Source organism: Oryzias latipes, chromosome 1 (assembly GCF_053564925.1).
Source record: "Oryzias latipes strain Hd-rR chromosome 1, Olatipes_Hd-rR_3.1".
Lineage (NCBI taxonomy): Eukaryota > Metazoa > Chordata > Actinopteri > Beloniformes > Adrianichthyidae > Oryzias > Oryzias latipes.
In genome coordinates this window covers 38,056,751-38,075,873 of record NC_136237.1, presented here as the reverse complement: position 1 = coordinate 38,075,873, position 19,123 = coordinate 38,056,751, and the positions used below count along the sequence as shown (strand labels likewise).

At 43.3% G+C, this 19,123-nt stretch overlaps 1 protein-coding gene across 2 annotated transcripts; it reads left to right on the top strand.

The window, feature by feature from the left end:
* Positions 1–1,009: 1,009 nt before the first annotated feature.
* LOC101160625 (E3 SUMO-protein ligase ZBED1) lies at positions 1,010–19,123 on the top strand. 2 transcript variants are annotated; one of them, XM_004065649.5, is made up of 7 exons: positions 1,010–1,717; positions 9,823–10,151; positions 10,770–10,834; positions 10,915–11,072; positions 11,155–11,664; positions 13,945–15,377; positions 16,112–18,381. In XM_004065649.5, the coding sequence occupies exons 1-7, from the start codon at positions 1,411–1,413 to the stop codon at positions 16,745–16,747; spliced, it is 3,438 nt and encodes a 1,145-aa protein (XP_004065697.2). In that variant the 5' UTR covers positions 1,010–1,410; the 3' UTR covers positions 16,748–18,381. The 2 variants fall into 2 exon arrangements, with proteins under 2 accessions (XP_004065697.2, XP_011485705.1); XM_011487403.4 differs by lacking the exon at positions 1,010–1,717 and adding an exon at positions 7,589–8,588 and having other exon boundaries at positions 16,112–19,123.

The window sequence follows — 19,123 nt, the reverse complement described above, 5'->3', positions numbered from 1 at the left end:
CCACGGGTCTCTGACACAAAGCAAGGCAGCTTCTGCTTATCAAGACAAAAACGGGTAGATTTTGCTTCATAGAAAGGCCGAATGTGGTTTAAAGATTTTAGCAGAACCAACTTTTTCACAACTAACTTAATAATTTTATTGCCTCTTTGTGTCAGAAAAGTCTTGAAACAAACAAAGATTGGACAAAAAATAAATAAATAATAATAATAAATAAAAGTAGGGGTGTGACTATTCATTTTAACAACAATTCGATTCAAATCATAATTTGTGGTTGATGATAAGATTCAATGACAATATTGATTCATTTTTAAACAACCTGATTCACTTGCCAAAATCAACCCAGGACATCTTTAGCCAAAACTTCAACCAGCGTGACTCAGAGATAAATACCTGGTACTGAAAAGTGCAGGTGAAGTTTTCCAGATTCCTTGTAATTCCTGCAAGATAAGCAAGTGTAAATTGAATATGTGTACAAACAAACAAGTAAACAAGCATTAAGGGCAAATCTATTCACATTTTCACATTGGGAGTTTTTCCTTACCGCGAAGGGGGGTCTAAGGGCAGGGATGCCAGTATAGCTTAGTCAGTTTGTTAGTTCATTTTAGTATTTTTCTACTGAACTCTTTGTATTCGTGATCCTTTTGATTTCATGTTTTACTTCGAAGCCCATCGAGACGACTGTTGTTGTGATTTTGGGCTATACAAAAATAAAATTGAATTGAATTGAATTGAATTTTAGTTTCCGAGTTCAGCCCACTGTTGTTTTTCCACATCCAAAGAATCCAAAGGGAACATTATTAGAACATTATAGCACACCTTCTTATAAGACAGCTCCTGTCTGTCTGTCTGTCTGTCTGTCTGTCTGTCTGTCTGTCTGTCCGTCCGTCCGTCCGTCCATCGATCGATCTATCATCAAAAGCGATCTATCATCAAAAGCTTGTTTTTGGTTTGTTGACAACAGGACCTGGCAGCCCGTGTGTTCCAGTTATACCACGCCGGCGCGTGCCTTATAGTGGGCGGGGTTTGTGTGCTCCCAAACTGGACTTTCTCTTTCACTGTTCTACAGAAAACAGCGCTTTTGCGGATCTGTGCGTCTAATCTCGAGACTAAAATAAGTCATAGTTACGAAAATTCCACAATTAAATGACTTATAATTCAGAATTTCATAGTTTTGTATTTGGTGAAGGTGTGGGAGTGAGGCGTTGTTGTCGGTCGACGGAAAAAGACGTAAAAAGCATAGAAATGTAGCGCATAAAATGGACGTTAATAACCCAAACAGGTTGCTGATGGTTTAAAAATTTAAGTAGTAATTTCTGTTGGAATAAATAAAATCATTCAGCTGTTAGGTGGACTTTGTGTTTGGTTCTTGAGTCGCGTTCTAAAACGGACACACGATTGCATCTCCGATCTATGTGCTGCATCTCTAGCTGCATGGAGCCAGTCGGAAGCTGGCCGGCGTGCAGCTCTGCAGGAACCATGGCTCTGGTCTGCAAGCCCAACTGCAAGTCCGTCGTTTGGATGTACTTTGGCCTGAAAGCGGACGGAAACGGGCTGCCCGTGAGGAGCGACGAGGCCGTGTGCCGCCTGTGCAGAAGGGTTGTGCTCGCGAAAGGGGGGAACACCACCAATCTGAGGAGTCATCTGGCGCGACGCCACCGCGCCGAGTTCCTGGACACGTTCCCCCCCGGTACCGCCACGGCTTCTCCGAGAGCCCAAGGTAATTCCTCCAACTGAATGGGCACTTTTTTTGTAGAGAATTTAGCTGCTTTGCCCGAAAAGTCCTCTTTAAAGTTAAAGCAGACACATTTTGGACTGAAGAGTCCGCTCGTCTGGAAAGATTAGAAGAAGATCCACGTTTACTGCACGAGCTGAAGAAGTTGGCTTCCGATTCGCGAGGGAATTAAAGAAACATTCCACTGCATCTTTCACACTAAGACCACATAGGAGCGGGTCCTGTTCAAAACCTGGATTAAGTTATAATTACATAGTGAAGAATACATTCAACACTGTTTCTGATCTGTGAAACCTTGTGATGATTTGAAATAGGATAATTTATTGCATTTTAAATTGATCAACAATATTTATATAAAAAAAATTGGGCAAGAGAGGATGAAGATTACTCTGCCAAGAATCTTCTCAACAGTGAGTTGCTATCCCTTTCTCACACACAAAAAAAAAAAAAAAAAACCCCAGCAGCAACCCCCCAACACCCTAACCTCCCAAGCACATTCCTCAGGTGACTACCATATTTACTAGGGGGGGGTGTATTGGCAAGAGTCTGGCTAGATGATAAATACGCCCCACGATATGATATGTATCCCGATATTGTACCGGAACACATTTTCTTTTTTTTAAATATGACTTTTTACATTGTAATAAAATTGTCAAATTCTGTTCATTTAATGATCACAATGTTGAGTACTGCAACTGTATCTCATATATAAGTTGCTTTGACCCAGGCAAATTCAAAGAGGTTTTATTTTGGTAACTTAAAATATAGAAAGGTAAGAGACAGAGTCAACAATGTCTTATTTCCACAACAAAATGTATTTCAGTATAAAAAAAAGGAATGAATGTGCCCTAACAAATAAGGTTCTAAAGTATGATTGAGGAATAAAGTGCTGTTTATTTTCAATATTGCTAACTGTAGCTTCTCCAATACTTTTAAACGGAGCGTGAAACAGGAGCGGTATGAATCGTACTTCAAAAATAAAGGGGGAACAAAAGCACTAATGCTTCGCAGAAACATTACAGTGTGATGATGATGCAGCAGCATGACAGGATGAAGGAGACGCTTTGGTTACATATCAGTCTGCACTGCACCGCTGCAGCCACGCTTTCTCACACACACGGAAGTAAACCAGTAACGGTCATCGCCGCGATGTTGCCCTTTTTTCAGAGCGTTGTGCACATTAGTAGGGCTGGGAATCACTGGGTACCTCACAATACGATTTGCGATACATTGCTCACGATAACGATACTATCACGATATGGCGATAATGTGATAATCGGTTTATATCGTCTCTAACAACTCACGATATATCAAACTTTAATGAAAAAGAACTTGATTATTTTTTAGTTTTTAAACACAATGATAATGAACTGTCCTATTTGGTGTAATGAATAACAGACTCTTGTGTAACGTTGCTGAAACTATGACAATTTTCATTTGGAAATATCTTTAAAATTTGGTTAAAAAAATAGTGAACATGAACAGCAGTGCTATTATTTAGTAAATAATTGCTGTAAACAGGATAAAAAATCAACAAGTCAAGTAGCTGCCAGGCACATTGGTATTAACTTTAAAAAAACAAAGCCATAGCCATCACATTATTTAAAAAAATAGCTGTAAATCAGATATTAATTATGTGAACAAATTATAGTGTCTTTGTTAAAAATAAATGACACCATTTAGTGCAAATGTGGTGTAAACAAAAATAAAATTCTCCCAGAAAACAAAAATCAAGTAGCTAGGAACTTTCCTTTAAGTTATTAAATACATTAATTGCTTTTAAAATAAATGACCAGGGATAAAATCCATGAACTTAAAGTGCATCTAAAAATAAACGTCTTTGTGGGGAAAAGCTGCATGTGATGCATGTTTATATGTTCATGTTTTTCTTGAGAACCACAGGCTTTTTAGCGTCAAGACGCCGCTCGTCTACCGGTGCTCTGAGAAGAAGCTGTCTAAGGACAGGGATGCCACTCTTTCTGCTGTTTCCAGCGCCATCTCAACCATAGTTCTGGTCTGGCCGTACAGTGCAGGGATCATTTTGTCAGTATTTCTGAGAGGGAATGTCAAAGCGTGGCTCTGAAGCATTCAATAGGAACCCAAATCCCTCATTCTCCATGTCGCTGTAGGGACGGAGCTCCTTGTACATGTAAACAGCAATCCAGTTTGTCATTGCCTCTGCTCTCGCAGAAGACGGTGGTAGCTTCGCTTGGAAAAAAGTATCCACGCCGGGCTGTGTCGGTTTCAGGCCAGCAACAGCCACGGCTTTCTCACACAACTCCAAGTGATGCAGCTTCAATGCTGCCGGCGCGTCTTTTAACTTGCTGCTCTCGCTATTTTCCTCATTTTTCCCTTTGCCGTTTTTGTTTGACTGTGTACTCTTCTTCATCCGTCCGCGACAGCCAATCTCGCAACGAGCGCTCCCTATCGACACTCAGACGAATCGTCTTACCAAAGGATGATTAATATAAGGTTTTACAGGGTCTCCAAACGTGAAGAAAAGGTCGATACTTGATGAAGACGCATCGAGAATCAATCGCGGGACAAAATATCGCGAAAAATCACTATATCGATATTTTGGCACACCCCTTTCACATCAGTCTGATCGATCTGGTTGCTAAACTAGAATCCATTGCTGGGAGGTTCTGCAGAACTTTGGCCCACTTTGCCAAAAGCATTTTAGCCGATGCTAAGTGCTTTAGCCGCTGTGAAGCTGCATTGCTTCACTCATTCTTGTCTGAGCCCGCTAAAAAGCACCGCAATCCGTGTTTTTATGTGTTAATGGCAGCAACATAGCACAGAGTTTCAGTTCAGTACGCATCCCAAGTAAAAACTAAGTAGTTCATGTCTCATAACAACGAAAAAAGCTGCCTCTAGCTGCAGACTTCCTGTTGTCTTGTGTGGTGTAGTGCTGCTCAGAGGATCTGTGTGTTCTGCTGCCAACTAGTGGTCTGAGGGTGAAGTGGACAACAAGAGTCAGACGCTGAAGGACGCTCAGAAATAATTAAAGAAATATCGTCCTGACAGCATTTTGAATCGATACAAGTATCGCCAAATGAACTATCGCAATATATTGCCTAAACAATTTTTTTAACACCCCTAATATTTACATTTGAAGTAATGCTAATTAAGCCACCAGAGATAGCCAGCTAGTTTCTACTAGTCAAAAGCAGGCCCTGAAAAGCCTGAGATTGCTAGTTTAAACCTAACACTGTGATGGAATCAACCTGGATTAATGAGAGTCTTCATAGACATATCTAAATCACAGTAGATGAAGCTTAACGTCCTCAGGTGGGCTGTTCCACAGGTGAGGCCCACAGTGCTGAAATGTGAGTTTTTGTTCTGACTTTTCAGACCACCAGTAGACCTGCACTTGTGGACCTGAGGGAACTGGGAGGGTCATAAACTAAACTAATCTGATTGAAAGGATGGGCCAATTCCATGTCAACTTTAATAAACTAATAATACAATAACCTTAATATCGACTCTGAAGCTGACTGGGAGCCAGTGCAAAGATTTTGAAATTGGAGTAATGTGCTCCTTCTAATCTATATATGTTATGGGGACTTTCCTATTAATCTGACAAATACTGTCAATGTTATTAGAGGAATGATAAACCAATTAGAATGTTTAAACAATACCATGTTACATGGTTTTTCAAACGGAGAAGCTGCAACAAAAATCTGCTGTTTATTATTTTCTGCCTTTCCTGGAGGGCGTTTCAGTTTGGCCGCTAGGTGGAGCACCCGCTAAGCATTCCACTTTATTCCAGAAGATTTAAGCAAAAATCTGTGCTTTAGACCACAAATTGTGACTTTTTAAGAATGTTCCTTTAAAAAAGTTTGATAAATTTATGCCTGTGTAGCATATAAAGCTGTTCACTTAGTCAGCAAGGTATGTTTAGGTCGACCAAACGTTAGCATTAGCCGTCCAGTGGGAAATTCCATTATACGTTAGCATCAAGCTAACAGACTTTGGCCTTACTGCTGTTTTGCATTAGGTCACCGGAAAAGGAAAGGCATTAAAGATCGATCTCCACTTTTATGGATCGATTTAGATCAGTTAAGTGATTTTATCAACCCAGCCCTACTGATTTAAATTTAAAACATTATGTGCAGTCACATTTAATACATGAAGCTTATGAGGTAATTTATTAGGTCCCCAATGAAACTCGTGCTTACTGTCTTTTTGACCGGTTCTTTTGTCGTTTCTCTCAAGATGGTGGACATATAAAGAAATTTAAACTTGAGTATTTTTAATTTTTTTTTCAATTTGACAGGGAAAAAAATGACACAATCTTAATTAAAAGTCCACTGGAAATGCTGAGAAAATAGCTTTCAAGATAATTGGGGTGGGCCTTTAAGTTAAGTAATGTGCAGTAGCGTGCAGCTCCACCTACAGCTGACTGCAAAGAAAGCGCCTTCTAGAACCCACACTTCAAAATGTATTAGGTACAGAGGAGCAAAAAAGTATTTCGTCAGCCACCAATTTTGCAAGTTCTCCCACTTTAAAAGATGAAAGAGGCCTTTAATTTCATCAATATGATCCACAAATTGAGGAAAAAAATCCAGGAAATCACTTTGTTTTATTTTAAAGGATTTGTTTGTAAATTACGGTGGAAAAAAAGTATTTGAATGACCAAAGTTCAACTGAGGTTGAGCTAAGGTCACTTTATCTTCTGGGTATGCCAATTCTTTTCCTGTTTGTATTTCTGAATGTCTTTTTTTGCTGCTGAAGATAAGAGAATTTCCCCATTGTGGGATGTATAAAGTTTATTTTATCCAATCTAATCTAATCTAATCTATATATCCTTGTTGGCAATGACAGCGGTCAAACGTTTTCTGTGAGTCTTTACAAGGTTGTTGGTATTTTGGCCCATTCCTCCATGCAGATCTCCTCTAGAGCAGTGATGTTTTGGGGCTGTCACTGGGCAACACAGACTTTCAACTCCCTCCAAAGATGTTCTATGGGTTAAGATCTGGTGACTGGCTAGGCCACTCCATGACCTTGAAATGCTTCTTACAAAGCCACCCCTTCATTACCCTGATAGTGTTTTTGGGATCGTTGTCATGCGGAAAGACCCAGCCATGTTTCATCTTTAATGCCCTTGCTGATGAAAGGAGGTTTTTCACTCAAAATCTGACGATTCATGGCCTCATTCATTCTTTCCTGTACACGGATTAGATGTCCTGGTCCCTTTGCTAAAAAATAGCCCCAAAGCACGATGTTTCCAACCCTTATGCTGTACACAATTTGTGTTGTGAACCAGTAATTCATTGGCAGCGACAGGGTGTGTGTTAGCCGGGGGTCGGTGCTGGCAGCACAGACTCTTCCTGGAAGGGGCTGTTCTCACTTGTCTGGGTCACAATGTGAGAACCCACTCGTTTCTGTGGATTGGGAGGGGCTGCTCCAGGGTTTTAGAGAAATACTCTGTAATGCATTAACTGATCAAAATACCGCTTTTTTACAGTGTGGAATGAACATTATAATACACTTAAAAGCTTAAAAAGTTGATTTTGCATGATATAGGCCATTTAAATTACACTATGGAGAACAATTTAATAATCAATTCCTTCTGTCTGGTTAATAACATTTAAGTTCAACATCCATCTCTGTTAATGTTTAATCAGTTTATCCTGAACCTTCCAATTGATTCATACGGTCTTTGTTCATTAAAGAACGGTTTAAGACAGTTGTACACAAAAGTTAGAATCCAAGTGTCCAGCACCAGTTTATTCATGCAAGGGACAAGCACATTTTGGTTTTTAAGAAAATAACCATTCTTTTTGTGAGGTCAATACAGAAACATTTTTTTTTTTTTTTTTTATGTAAACAGTTTTTGGGAGGAACTTTTTTTTTTTTTTTTTGGAGCTGGTTAACGGTCCCTTTACTTATATAATTACAAAAACACATAGTGTATTATTTGGAGTTGGTTCCGGGAATAAATTATTTAATTTGGCAATTGATGTTTTATTAATATCTGGGATTTTTTTCAATGTATCAAACCACAATGTAACACATCATCATCATCATCATCAGCCTGTCACGCCACTGCTGGCGGGTGGCCTGCACATCTTACTCCACTCATCACGGTTTTGGGCACTTTGGGTCCACGTGCTGCCAAAAATGCAAGAAAACTGTCCAGTTTCATTGAAGATAACGAGTTGTATGAAAATCCCTAGTTTTGTATCATTTGTTTGATTGTGATTTTGTTTGTACTGTTCATTTCAATTTTGTGTTATTTTTAATTTAATATTTTTTTCCTCATTATTTCTGCCTTACTGTTCTGCTCATAGGGTGGTGAGTGTAATAATTTTGAAGATATGAAAAAAAAATCTCTGGTTATTGTCGGTCGACACAAGAAGACGTACAGGGCATAGAATTAGAACACATAGATGGGGTGCCATCGTGTCTATTTATCTTTTATTTGACGAGTTTTTGGAAATATTTTTGACATCATTTTACTTAATAAATTGTCAGGCAGTTCTAAACTGCACATGCAAGAGATGATGTCTAATTTTATGCAGAAGTGGCGCAGCCTTCCAGTGTTTCCGATCTATGCGCTGCAGCTCTGCGGAATCTGCAGCCGGGGTCTGCAGGGAGAAAGCCGCACAAAACATGGATCTGATCAGCAAGCCGCGAGGAAAGTCCACCGTGTGGATGTACTTTGGCTTAAAAGCCGACGAGAGGGGGAAGCCTATGAACACCGACAGGGCCGTGTGCCGTCTATGCAGAAAAGTCGTGATTTCTAAAGGAAACACCACAAATTTAAGAAGTCATTTGAGACGTCGACATCCTGCGGAGTTTATTGAAATCACAAACTTGGCGACCACCAGGGCTTTTGCGGAAGGCCAGGGTAATTATCGTGTGCATCAAATCTAGTTTAATTGTTTGCCAAAATGTCGGTTTGCCTCGGACGGATCGATATCTTGCTTTAAGCCTGATACCAAAACAGTACGCGCACGTGCATTTTAAAGTGAGGGATGTGAGCGCGAGAGAAAATAGTCCCTCGATGTTCTTACTTGATTAAAGTTTAGGTTTCCTTATAATAATCCATCTATTTTTTATTTTCTTTTGTTAAGCTGTGCCTTTAAGAGTCAATTTTTATTGACGTACCGAAGAGAAAATCATTTCAGGAAAAACGAGCGCGTCCCCTTTAACAGAGACATTATTCTACGCATGCGCAGATTGGATACGGCGCAGTTGGCAAACTTTATTGACAAGAAACAAAACAGTGGTTGGAGAAAGTCTTGTAAACATGACACCAAATCTAATGTAGTATTTCCAATTTGCATAATAATTTCCAGATAAAACATTTTTAGGCATTAGAGTAACCAAAGTGCCGTTACTTGAAAAAAAAACATTACTCAAATAAAAGCAAATGGTGGTCACATAAAGATTTAGTTCTTGTTTACACACACACACATATATATAGATATAAATATACATATCACTAATAGAATAGGTTTGGGCAGTTTTTATATCATCAATAACATGGGAAATACAGCTAATTTAAATTGTCTTGTACTTGTTTTTCATTTTAAAACTTTATTCATAATAAAAGTGAATTACAAAATGTTTTGTCTACGACAAAACTAATGGACTTAAAATATTCAAAAGGCAAAGAAAAATGCAAAGCCTTCCTTCAAATACATTTTTATAGAGGAAATAGTATTTGATTTGCATGTTTTTAATGGGTTTTAAAACTAGACGGTTTCAGCTCATCACAAAATGCACAAACGTCCTATAATTTAGAATAAATATATAAGTAACATTTAATGAAGTAAAATATTTTATCTGCTGCAGAAATTCTTTCTCATCACTCAAAGTACCCTGTTTGTTTTTTGCAGTATCTTGTTTTGTTTGACAGCAAATGTTTTCTAAGCTTCAATATAAAGAAATTTGAAAGAAAAAAAAGATCTAATCTGCATTTTTGTCAGACATATTGATGAAGCCATTTTAGCCTTTTAATATCAGCCGACACAGTGATGCTTTTAGCAGTATTTTAACAAAAGTGACATCGTCAAGTAACTTTTTTGAGTCCAAATAGGTAAATAAAGAAACCGCCCCTCTCTTAAATATTTCTTCAGGTGTGGACATCAACCACGATGAGCTCACAGAGGACGCTGCAATACTCCAAAACCATTCAAACTCCAGTTACGTCCCGGACGCCGTGATCCCACCAGGCGAGCCGTGGCTCCACGGCGGACCCTGCAGGGCTGTGCTGTCCCTGCCATCCTGTCTGTGCGTGTACCAGGACGGCGGCCCTGGAATGTCCAGTCCGGGGTTTCCTGGAGAGGGTCGAGGGGAGATGAAGGTGTACGCCAAGTGTCAACTTCAGCAGGGCGTCATGTTCGGCCCATATGTGGGAGAAGTGTGCAAAGGACAAATGCCAAACAACCTCAAATATGCTTGGGCTGTGAGTAGTTGGAAACAAAAAAAAAAAAAAAACTTTTTTTTAAGTTTACACGCAGGATGTTTATGCAGGAGACTTCATTGGCTTTAAGCTGATAAAACAACGGGTATCTTTGCAATTACACTGATCAAACATCAGAAAAAATTGAATTAACAGAAGTCATTTTAGGATCTTTAAATTACTTAAAGTTTACCTTAAATTATATCTTATGGAGGGCAAAAAAATTTAGCTACTGGTTTTATGGTGTCAGTTTTTTTAATGAAAGGTTTGGAAGTTACTAAATAAGTTTTACCAATTAAAGGGGGGCCCTTTAAGTTGTATTTCTTAAATCATGAAATAAGAGGATTTACTCAGGTTTTTGTTCTTTGAGAATTTCATTAAAATAAAGTAGAAATTAGACATTTATTCTAGCTCAGAGATTAATTTTTTTATTGTTTTTTTGTTGCCCACAAATAAAAGTTCCTATTTGCACATGAATGCAACATTTGCGACCACATGTGCAGCCCTCCAGTCGCTTTCTCATTTAAGAAACTTAAAACAGAATCTGCATTTCAGGGTTTTTTTAATCAGGGTTTTTCCACTTTGTGGTTAAATAAAAATAAAAAAGGATCGTATTTTCAGGTCAGAGATGATTCTGGATTCTCCTACGTGGATGCTGTGGATGAAAACAAGTCCAACTGGATGAGGTGAGAAGCTGCATTTCAATAACGGAAAGCTCTTCTTCTGCAGACATGAACTTCTGGACGTTTCTGATCTGCGTTTTCAGATACGTGACGTATACAAGCAGCGAGGAGGAACACAACCTGGTGGTGTTCCAGTTCTACCGCCACATCTACTACAGGGTTTCCCAGCCTATCTCAGAGGGGACTGAGCTCAAGGTCTGGATTGGCAGGGATTACGCCTCCCTTTTGGGTCTGGGGATGGGTGAGTGCGCTAACCTGGCGTCATGAGAAAGACGTGAGTGTCGCTCCCTGAAGTCACACCTGTGCGTTTGGCTGTGGTGCAGGTGACAACGTCAAATGTGAAATCGGAGACAAAGAGGCGGCTCTGCGCCTCCTGCAGGACATTCAGCTGGTCACCCTGCCTGAGCTGAGCAGCACCTCCCTCTGGTCAGACAGCAGCCAATCACAGAGCCCCATGCCGGTCATCAGCGATGTGACGACCGTGTCAAACCCAGAGGCAGCGGGGGATCCAGGCATGATGTCCACCTCTTCCTTCTCCTCCACCTCCCAGAACTCCTTGATCTCCCAGTGTTCTTTCCTCACGGAAAAGTACGACTTCCTGCCAGGAACGGAGAAGCTGTTGAGCAACCCAAACGCACCCCTGAACAGCCCGTGGCATTTCTTCGGGCTGGAGCCGGACCCCACCGGCAGGCCTCTGGACCGCAGCACGGCCGTGTGCAAGCTGTGCATGGAGCACGTGAGCTGCGGAGGATCGCTGGATCTCCAGAACCACCTGACCAGCAAGCATCACATCAAACTCCGCGACATGGTGAAGGACCGCAGTCTGGCAGCAGGTAACGGCAGAGCTGAGGAGCGGTTCAGATGTTCCTTCCAGACTTTAAATCACCTTTTTGTTTAGTGTATTGGACACAAAAATGATGCTTTATTGAGGGGAAATACACAAAATGAACACAACTTTTGCCTCACAAACAGGCTGAATTAGATGGTAAAGTTTGGGTTGGCGTTTGCAAACATTTCCCTTCACTGAGTTTTTTCTCAGGAAAAAGAAACCGTCTCTACATCAGAGGGAAATCGCACGTTTCACCAAAAGAGTTCAAAATTTGTGGCTTAACAGTTTTCTGTGAGGCTGTAAACTAGCAGGAGAAGGTGTAAAGAAAGGGATGATGGGAAGTCAGGGCAGGCGTGTTAACAGTCCTGCCCTCAAATCTGAGGCAAGAACTACTGCCGCTCAGCAGAAACTATGTCCTATAAAATCACACAGGTTTTTGATTAAAGCGAGAAACAAGCTAATAACAGATTATGGCGGGCTGGGTGATACGACCTAAAAAAATAAATTATCAGATTAATTTCCAATTAAATTCCAATGATTTCTGATTTTAATTGTTTTTCCCCTCCCTTTACTTTCTTAAACAAAAACTACTATTTGTATTTTAGTTTAACATCTTTAGGAGGTTGAGCTGCATTTAAGGTGCAACTAAATTCAAGCTCCGAAAATGTTTTTAAATCAAAGCGGCAGCTGTTCTGGGAGCTTCCGTCTCCATCTCGTAGAGAGCAGAACGCCTCTCGTTTCTGTTTCTCCGACCTTTGTTGTTGTTAGCCGCCACACAGATTTTACAGCATGTGCTTTGTTGCACCAAGTCTAAAGTCGGAATACTAAACCAGCTCTATAGGGCGGCAGAAACGGATCCTTTTGTTGGGAAGAAGCTTCCTCTTTGCTAGTTGCCATTTTAACGTTTGTGGTTGACTTTACTTTGAACAACAAAATCCTAAGACAGCGGGATGCTGGGAAAAAAAAACTCTTCTTCGTGGGAAATTCGAATTAACTGATGAAATGGATTTATCGTCCAGCTCGACTGGGAACGCGTTTAAAAAGTGATGGAAGTGGGTCTTTTAATAAACTTTTTTTTTTTTTTAAGAAGCAAAACTCAGAGCCATTAAAAGCAGTAACCGTTATATCAAACATGCTTAACCCTTGTGCTATCCGGGGCACTTTAACATTGGGAGTTGGGTCATCTAGACCAGTGTTTTTCAACTTTTTTTGAGCCACGGCACACTTTAACCTTGACAAAAATCCCGCGGCACACCAGCATCCCAAAAAAAAAAAAAAAGAAGCAGAAACTCATAGTCTGTTTTGATCTACAGCCCCCCCCCCCCGGGCAATCTGACGTGCATTTTTGTGATAATTGTGGCAGAAAAAGCAGGAAGTTGCAGATGTTTTTTCTAAGAGATGTAATAAAAGTTAAGTTACATACAAACTGTATGTTCGTTGTGGTTTCAATCCGTGTAACAAGGACGACTCATGTACGCTGAGGCGCTGTCCCTTTAAGCCAATGCATCATGGGAGATGTAGTGTGAATACTGTGATAAAACGGCAGAAAGACTTGCGTCTCTGAGCTTCATTGTTTTGTTCACTTGTTCCACGGTCTGATACCGGCTTCTGTGGAAAGCTACACCACTAAAGACAAGCTTTAGCTGGTGTTTTTGTTGGAACTGAGTGAGTTATGAGCTAAATTGGAACAAGGAAGTGAATACTTTAACCACTTCTGATTGGTCAGACTGATGACATGTGATTAAGCCTTCAAGAATGATTGGTGGAGTCGTGTAGACAGTAAAAGCTGCGGGACTTTTCCTTACACAGTTATAGCTGCAGGTAAATCGCGGTGCCGTCATTCTTATCAAAATGTCTTTAATAGAATCAATTAAACACAAAGAAAAAAGTATTTTACGATCTTTCACATTCCTAACTACTCAGTGTTTTATCAGGGCCTGTTTGGATGAACAAAGAGCTGATATCCTGGAGATGGTTAATGTTTTTAGGATCAGTTAATGAGGGCAATTTTCCAAGGCACACTTGACCATCTCCCACGGCACACTGGTTGAAAAACGCTGATCTAAACCCACTAGACAGTGCTCTGAACCTTTTTTCTTCAATGATTTGTGATCTTCACTGGTGTCCATGGATTACATGAAATCTTTCCACCTTTGTCGTGGTAGGGATAACACGTCAATGTAAGGGTGGGGTCATCTGGACCCCATAGGATAGCACAAGGGTTAAATAGACTTTTGCAGATGTGCTAAAAATGTACTTTCTGCATCTTTCTTCTCTATGGAAGCCGTTCCTCTGCGCCCTCTACCAGCGGTCGGCCAGACGGTTTCTTCCCAAGTGGTCAACGCCATCGTCAACTTTCTCATCACGGACCTCCAGCCGGCGTCTGTGGTGGAAGGCAGCGGCTTCAGGCAGCTGCTGCACACCCTCCTGCCCGCCCACAGGGAGCTGCCCAAGCCCTGGCTGCTGGAGGGCGTCATGAGGGACCAGCACATCCGCGGCAGGGTGAGCCTGGCTCAGCTGCTGAGGCAGAAGACCGGCGGCGCCGAGAGAGACGAGGTGAGCGACCACACCGCTCCGCTGGAATGCGAGCCCTGGAAGTGTCAGAGGCCCTCCACCAATCAGAGGGAAGCTCCGCCGTTTGTGACTCTGAGCGGGGAGTTGTGGCTGCACAGCTGGCAGGGGAACCCGGAGCGCTACCTCACCCTCTGGGCTCACTGCATCGACGAGAACTTCAGCTTTCACAACCAGGCGCTGGCGACCCGAAAGCTGACCAGCAGCGGGGAAAACTACTTCGAAGCCCTGGAGGCGCAGGTGAAGGCGATGACGGAGGAGTGGGGGGGCTTTCGGCCAAATTTCATCGTGCTGGGAGTGGAGGGGACGAGCAGGATGGGGATGGACCCCGCGACGAGCGAGAAGAGCGCAGAGGCCACAGGAAGCTGTGCTCACCCAAACTCAACGACTTTCTTAGAGCGGGAGGATTCCGCGTCCCCCGAGGAGGTGCGCGCCTCGGAGCCGGGGGAGTTTGGCGAGGGCTTTCCGTTGGTGCCGTGCTTCTTTAGCTCTGTGCAGGCCGGCATTGAGGAGCTGATGGCGCACCCCGTCATCCGCAAAACTCTCAGCCAGTTCCAGGATCACCTGAGCGAGCTGTTCCTGCCGCCCACCCAGAGCAAAGGCTCCCTGCTCGTCCACGCCCACAAGCTCCTGAAAAGCCTCCCCAAGGAGGAGCAGGCGCAGCTCACCTCCTGGGCTCACTGCCGGCCGGCCTGGAAGGACCTGTACCCTCTGCTGAGCACGCTGGTCAAACACAAAAGCCTCATCTCGGACGTGTTAAAGGAGGTCAAAGGCGAGCGTTCGGCCGCAGAGTCTGCTCTCGGCGGCTGCCCCCCGAGCTCAACCGCCGCCCCGCAGGCTCTGCGCTCCGAATGGAAGGTGTTGGAGGATCTGTGTCTGGTGCTCAAACCGCTGGACGTCGCCTGTCAGACTCTGGCCAAGGAGGCCTTCCCCCGCCTGTCCCTCATCAAACCCATCCTTACCGGCCTGCTGTCGCGCCACTTCGTGGCCCGGCCGGGAGACTCCTCCTCCATCCTCAAGGAGGTGAAGCGGTTGATGAGGAGGAAGCTGACGAGCTGCTACAGCAGCCCCGCTGTCAACAGGGTCTTGTGCGTGGCGTGTTCCCTGGACCCGCAGTTCCGTGAGCTGGGCTTCATGGAAGAGAAGGTGAGCTGGGAATTTTCCTTCCTACCTGGCAGCAGACATCATTGGAAGTTCCTTGAAAGAAATGTTATTTTCACGGTTATGGTTGCTCCCCGTTTAAAGCCTTAATTTAATTTAATTTTTAATTATTTCTACCAATCTGACAAACACATTTGTTGGCCTCGCCCTGATCATCTTTTGATCTATTTTAAAAGCGTTCCAGTAGTCTTTTAATTATAATAATAAGGCCGTTTCAATCCACATTTTTGAACGCCTGTGTTGTTTTCTAGGACCTAGTTTCTGCTCTTGAGTTGTGAACGGAACTGTTGGCACGGAGTAAGTCTCCCCCCTTCCCATCATCCATGCGCTCATGCGCTCTCCCACTAGCTTACAGCCCCTCACAACCCCAACCTAACATTAGAAACGAAAATAGCGAGCTGTATTGGAGCCGTCCAGCTGAACAGTTCTGATCCAGATGCCATCGTATGACGTCTGCTTCCGTATCTCCTTCTGGTCGCTGTTTTATTCCCTACATACTTTTGTTAGGATTCGTACATTTTGTAGGTTTGTTGTTTCAAGATCATAAGATTTGTAATTCGTTAAAGAAAAAAAAAATAAACCCAACTGCTGGAAAACTTCTTCTGCCTGAAGTTTGCGGTCGATGATGTTTGGCGCCGTCTCGTTGTCTGCAGTCAGGTCCCTCTCGTCTCGTCCTGTGACGGCGTTTGCATGTAACAGCTTTTCTGTCAATGTTCCAGGAGCAGGCCGCCACCTTCAACTGGCTGAAGAACGAGGCTGTGAGGATCACCAAGGAGAACTCCTTAAAGAAACCGAGCAAGACGGAGGAGCGGCTGAAGAGGAGCGTCTCCCCCGAGTCACCGGAGTCCGAAAACGACTTACGGAGGAGCAAGCGCCTCAAAGAGTGCCCCCCGATCAACTTCAAAGAGATGGGAGGTGAAGAGAGCGACCCCGGAGAGGCGGAGGAGAGCGAGGAGCCAGACCCCGCTTTTCAGCCGGGGCTGTCTGGGATGGAGTTCCTGCTAGGAGACCTGTTCTGCTCCGCTTCCAAGAACCGGGAGAGTTCTGCGGAGGAGTCGGTCGACATGGAGATATCGGTCTTCAGGGCCGACAAGGGGGCCTCTCTGGGGATGGAGCCCCTGCAGTGGTGGAGGACCAAGGCGGTGCAGTTTCCTCTCCTGGCGTCAGTGGCTCGTGCCTACCTGGCCGCCCCCGCAGTGGCGGGGAACGCCGCGCAGGAATTCATACAGGACGGAACGACGAACAGGAGGAGATCGAACATTCCACCCGAAAGTTTGGACACCATGCTCTTCCTGCACCACAACCACATCTCTGTCACCGACGGCGGGCCGGCAGCAGCCAGCGACCGGGGCTGACGGGCTTTCAGCCCGACTTTGACCACAAAACACGCGATCGGCCGGGCAGCAGCGGGTGGAGAAGAAGCGGCGAATCACAATCACTAAAGCTTTCTCCCTCCACTCACTCTGCTGCTCGCCAACGCAAACATTTGAGCGTGCGGTCACGTGACGGCAGCTTCATGCACGGGTCACACAGATTAGAGCAGACTGAGAAATTTAAAAGGAGATATATCAGGGCTGCACAATATGAGGAAAACTCGCGATTTGCAATATCAGTGATCAATATTGCGATGATGATATAACTTGAGATACATGAACAAATGGCAAAACAACCAAAAACATCATTTCCATTTCACTGCAACAGTCTAATTTAAATGAGAAAATCCCTAAAATTACACTCCAGACGTCCTTCGTCTACATAGGAGGTGAGCGTCTAATATTAAAGGGCTCAATCTGATTGGTCAATGCGTAAATGGATTTATTTGATTCCACAAATAATTCAAGGTGCCGTAAGATCGTTTTAGCACATTTAAGGAAACCATTAATCGCAATTTTCGCCGTCTTTTGCAATGTGCGTATTGTGCAGGCCCGGTATATTTAATAAATTGTCATCTAAAACAGTCAAATCCAGTTCAAAGTCCCAGAGGTCCATCTACGGTAATCCTTAAGCCTCATCCACCCTTAAACCCAGTCGTGGAGGAGGAAACGGCTTCGTTGCAGCTGGTAGGAACACAAAAGGGGGACGTTTCGCATCAACCTGGGGCACACGCATAAATCAGCTGGAGAGCTGCGTTATCTTTATCCATCCAGGCATTTAGTTTCTCTACGCAGCTTCCTGGCTGTTCGCGGCCACCCGTCTCACCAGGCTTCCGCACGCACCTCAGCCTCAGGGGATGTGATTCCAAGTCCCCGCCCCCTAAACCTTCTCAGAGGTCCATTTAAAGACTTTTCTGGTCATCTTTTGTGGTGGTAAGGAGTTCTGTCCAATCAGGTGTAAGGCTGTTATCCAAACACAAAGCATGTAAGACGAACAAGTTAGCGCAACAAAGTGAGGATCATCAGCATAGGATCGTTGCAACACGCCTGGTCCGCCTCTGACGCGCGTACAACTGCGCACACGGCTGAGTTTTTGCAGCGCTGAAGTCCTGCAATCGCCTGCAGACCGTGTTGCTCTAAAACAAAAATGGATCCAGCTCGTACCCAGTTTCCTTTGAACCTCTACAGAACATCCAGAGGATGTCGACATCCCAGAATGCTCAGAGTTGCCGTCACGTGATTGGCTATTTAAATATTTGCACCTATAAGCATAGCTGATCAAGTTTAGACCCCTTCCAAGAGTTGAACTGACTGAAAACATTGATAACGTGAAGTGTATTGTTGTTGTCGTTGGTGTATTCAATGTGTTTTTCTAGAGTCTTAGGAGGACGTCTGCGTGCGTTTGACTTTTTAACTACTGATGGAGTCTGTTCTGTTAATTACCTCGTAACTCTTAGTGCCTTACCTTGTTTCCCATTTGATTATGCTTTTAACTAAACTATCAAAGACATTAAAACCCAAATTATGATGGAGGTTATGGCCTCTGAATGAAGGTATGGTGCACCGTCTCTAGCTGCATTCTTTTTTTAAATAAAGCAAGATATGAGTTAAAACCAGTTATATGCAATGCTGCCGAGTCCTTTCTGTCTTTGCTGAATTGATTGAAAATCACAACCTTGTCAGGAAGAAGGAGCTGGTCTGTGAAGGAAATGAGAGTAGAACGGCCTTCATGGTGGCCGTTTCGCTGCTGCACTGAAGTCCTGGATGCCTGTGTCCTTTGTTTCTCACCGTTGAGCACAAAACGCTTCATTTTTGTCCTCCATGTCCTGTTGGCACTGGATGATTTAAAAAAAAAAATAACAATGTAAGCTGTCTGAATTATGATCATTTTTATCAATTACTATAGTAGTAGGTTTAGGGGCTGTCATCTGGACTTACAGCTGGTATAAATGGGCTCATGGGGGAGGAGTCAGACCTGAAACTGGGTGGTATTCTCAACTTAGCCTACATGGTTTCGGGTCGTTAAGAGTTCCTTGTCAGCTGGGGTTGGGGAGCCAGTGACTCCCTCCCCAAACTGGTCATCTCTTTCAGCTGTTTACAACCCAGGTGGAACTGGTTCGGTTTGTTTGGGTTTCAGAACACTGATGGATGGAAGAATAAACCTGATAAACCTTAAAAAACTAAATCCAGATGACGGCCCTAAACCTACTGCTATGATGGAATCAACCTGGATGAATGAGTCTTCATAGACATATATCTACAAAACTTTACCAGGGAGGCCCCCTACTGGTCATCCGTGGTACTGCAATGTAAGGGCAGTCTGAGTTCATTTCAGTAAATAAAAGTATCTGCAAAATA